At 35.7% G+C, this 1,732-nt stretch overlaps 1 protein-coding gene across 1 annotated transcript in view; it reads right to left on the bottom strand.

Moving 5' to 3' along the window:
• Positions 1–22: 22 nt before the first annotated feature.
• LOC116843688 (probable phospholipid-transporting ATPase VD) overlaps positions 23–1,732 on the bottom strand; it is a 111,473-nt gene continuing 109,763 nt past the window's right edge. The window contains exons 16-18 of the mRNA XM_032814320.1: positions 701–888; positions 429–593; positions 23–319 (exon numbers count right to left, since the gene is read on the bottom strand). Of these exons, the coding sequence (XP_032670211.1) occupies positions 268–319; positions 429–593; positions 701–888 (405 nt within the window). The 3' untranslated portion in view covers positions 23–267. The remainder of the gene's footprint in view (positions 320–428; positions 594–700; positions 889–1,732) is intronic.

Below are 1,732 nucleotides of genomic sequence, written 5' to 3' on the forward strand. Positions count from 1 at the left end.
ACACATATATATATATATATATATATATATATATATATATATATATATATATATATAAAAGAAGATATAGCAGGATTGTCAAGAATCATCAAGGATCAAGTGAGTGGCTATCAGTGAGGTCAGAAGGTTCTCTAAATCGACAAAAAACGCATAAAATTTTTCGTAGAGAATTACGAGGATGTCTTCTACTTCTTCCTTTCTTTTCGACATTTGGTTGGCTTACCAAGTTAATGAGATAGACACGTTTCATCTTGATGATCGCGGCTGTCACGCGACGATGGTTGTGAGAGCGTCGCTTTTACTGGTATATGTGCCAGGTCTATATAAAAAATTAATGATACATTCCAAACGAACCATACGAAACTCATGATTATTGTTGAACATAATTAAATAGCGATGGTTAACTGAAAGTTGTAATGACGATATACCTGATAGTTGCGTGTTGCGAGGAGCGTGACCATCCAGCGATAAAGTTCACTTCGCCTCTCTGACTGATACGCTGCCGGCGAACTTGCGTGCTCTTCGTGGCGACGTTAAGTGAAACGACCTGCATGATGCTCGGCGCAACGACGGTGACAGCTTTGAATACTAACCTTTGGTTATTAACAGACAAGAAAGCAATTGAATTTGCGTTTTATGAGCACATCAATATCATATGATTATATCAATAATCGTAATTCACCAATCGTAATATACGTACCTTGGCGTTAACGCAACGACTGACGTGAGCACCACTGTGAGCCAGTACGTGTGTCGTGTAATAGCCTTTTCCATTATCCAGTAGGAACCGGGCAAACCCATACAATTGACGCAAACGGCATTGTAAAATAGGCAAAATCCGAAGAACACGCCCAAGGAACCCATGATGGCACCGATATGAATTATAGTCTAAAATAGATAACATCATGATGCAACGTATTATCCGAAACATATTGTTGAAACCGTATATTTCCCCGTTGGTGAATGCGATATGAGCTGTAGTGGCGCCTATCGTTGTATACTTATATATTAGATCGAACTGAACAAAAAAATCCTCTACCATTTTGCAATAACCATAAAGATTTTTAAATATTAATTAAAAGAGATTTGTACATTATCGCGCGCACATACACACAATCATGTAATAATTTTTCTCATTAATAACTAAAAATCGACGTGGTTACTTGTAAAATGATAAAGGACTTTTTGTTCTAATTGACTTAATATATAAACACACAATAGTATATATCGCCACTGCAGCTCATTTAGCATATGGTGCGTGATTATTCACTAATCTTGAGAGATGAGTCACACGCTGATAAATTTCGTGTCGTCAGAATGAAAGATATCTCTAAGATCTAGGATATCTCTAGGACCTTTAAATGTTGTAGTCACTTGCGTTCATGAATAAATAAAGATACACACGTTTATAAACTGACAAAAGTTATATATAATTAATTGTAGAAAAAACAATCAAAACCCTCGCTGATTTTACATGCATCTGCTCAGCTTGATAACCTGAATACAACTCTCTCTTTTCTACATGTTTTCTTCATATCGTGAAAGAGTCCTGGAGATGCATCATTTTTTTTTCGAACAATGTACGACTTGTCGACGTGTGGCTCATCTATCAACGATACGCGGCTACAACAGCATTTAGACAAAAATTTAGAGCGCGTCTTTTCTGATATCGTTAATCCTTTGCGATCCTATATATATATATATATATATATATATATATATATATATATAT

Source organism: Odontomachus brunneus, unplaced genomic scaffold, assembly GCF_010583005.1.
Source record: "Odontomachus brunneus isolate Ranch 3 - 2012 unplaced genomic scaffold, Obru_v1 Obru_scaffold_034, whole genome shotgun sequence".
Classification (NCBI taxonomy): domain Eukaryota; kingdom Metazoa; phylum Arthropoda; class Insecta; order Hymenoptera; family Formicidae; genus Odontomachus; species Odontomachus brunneus.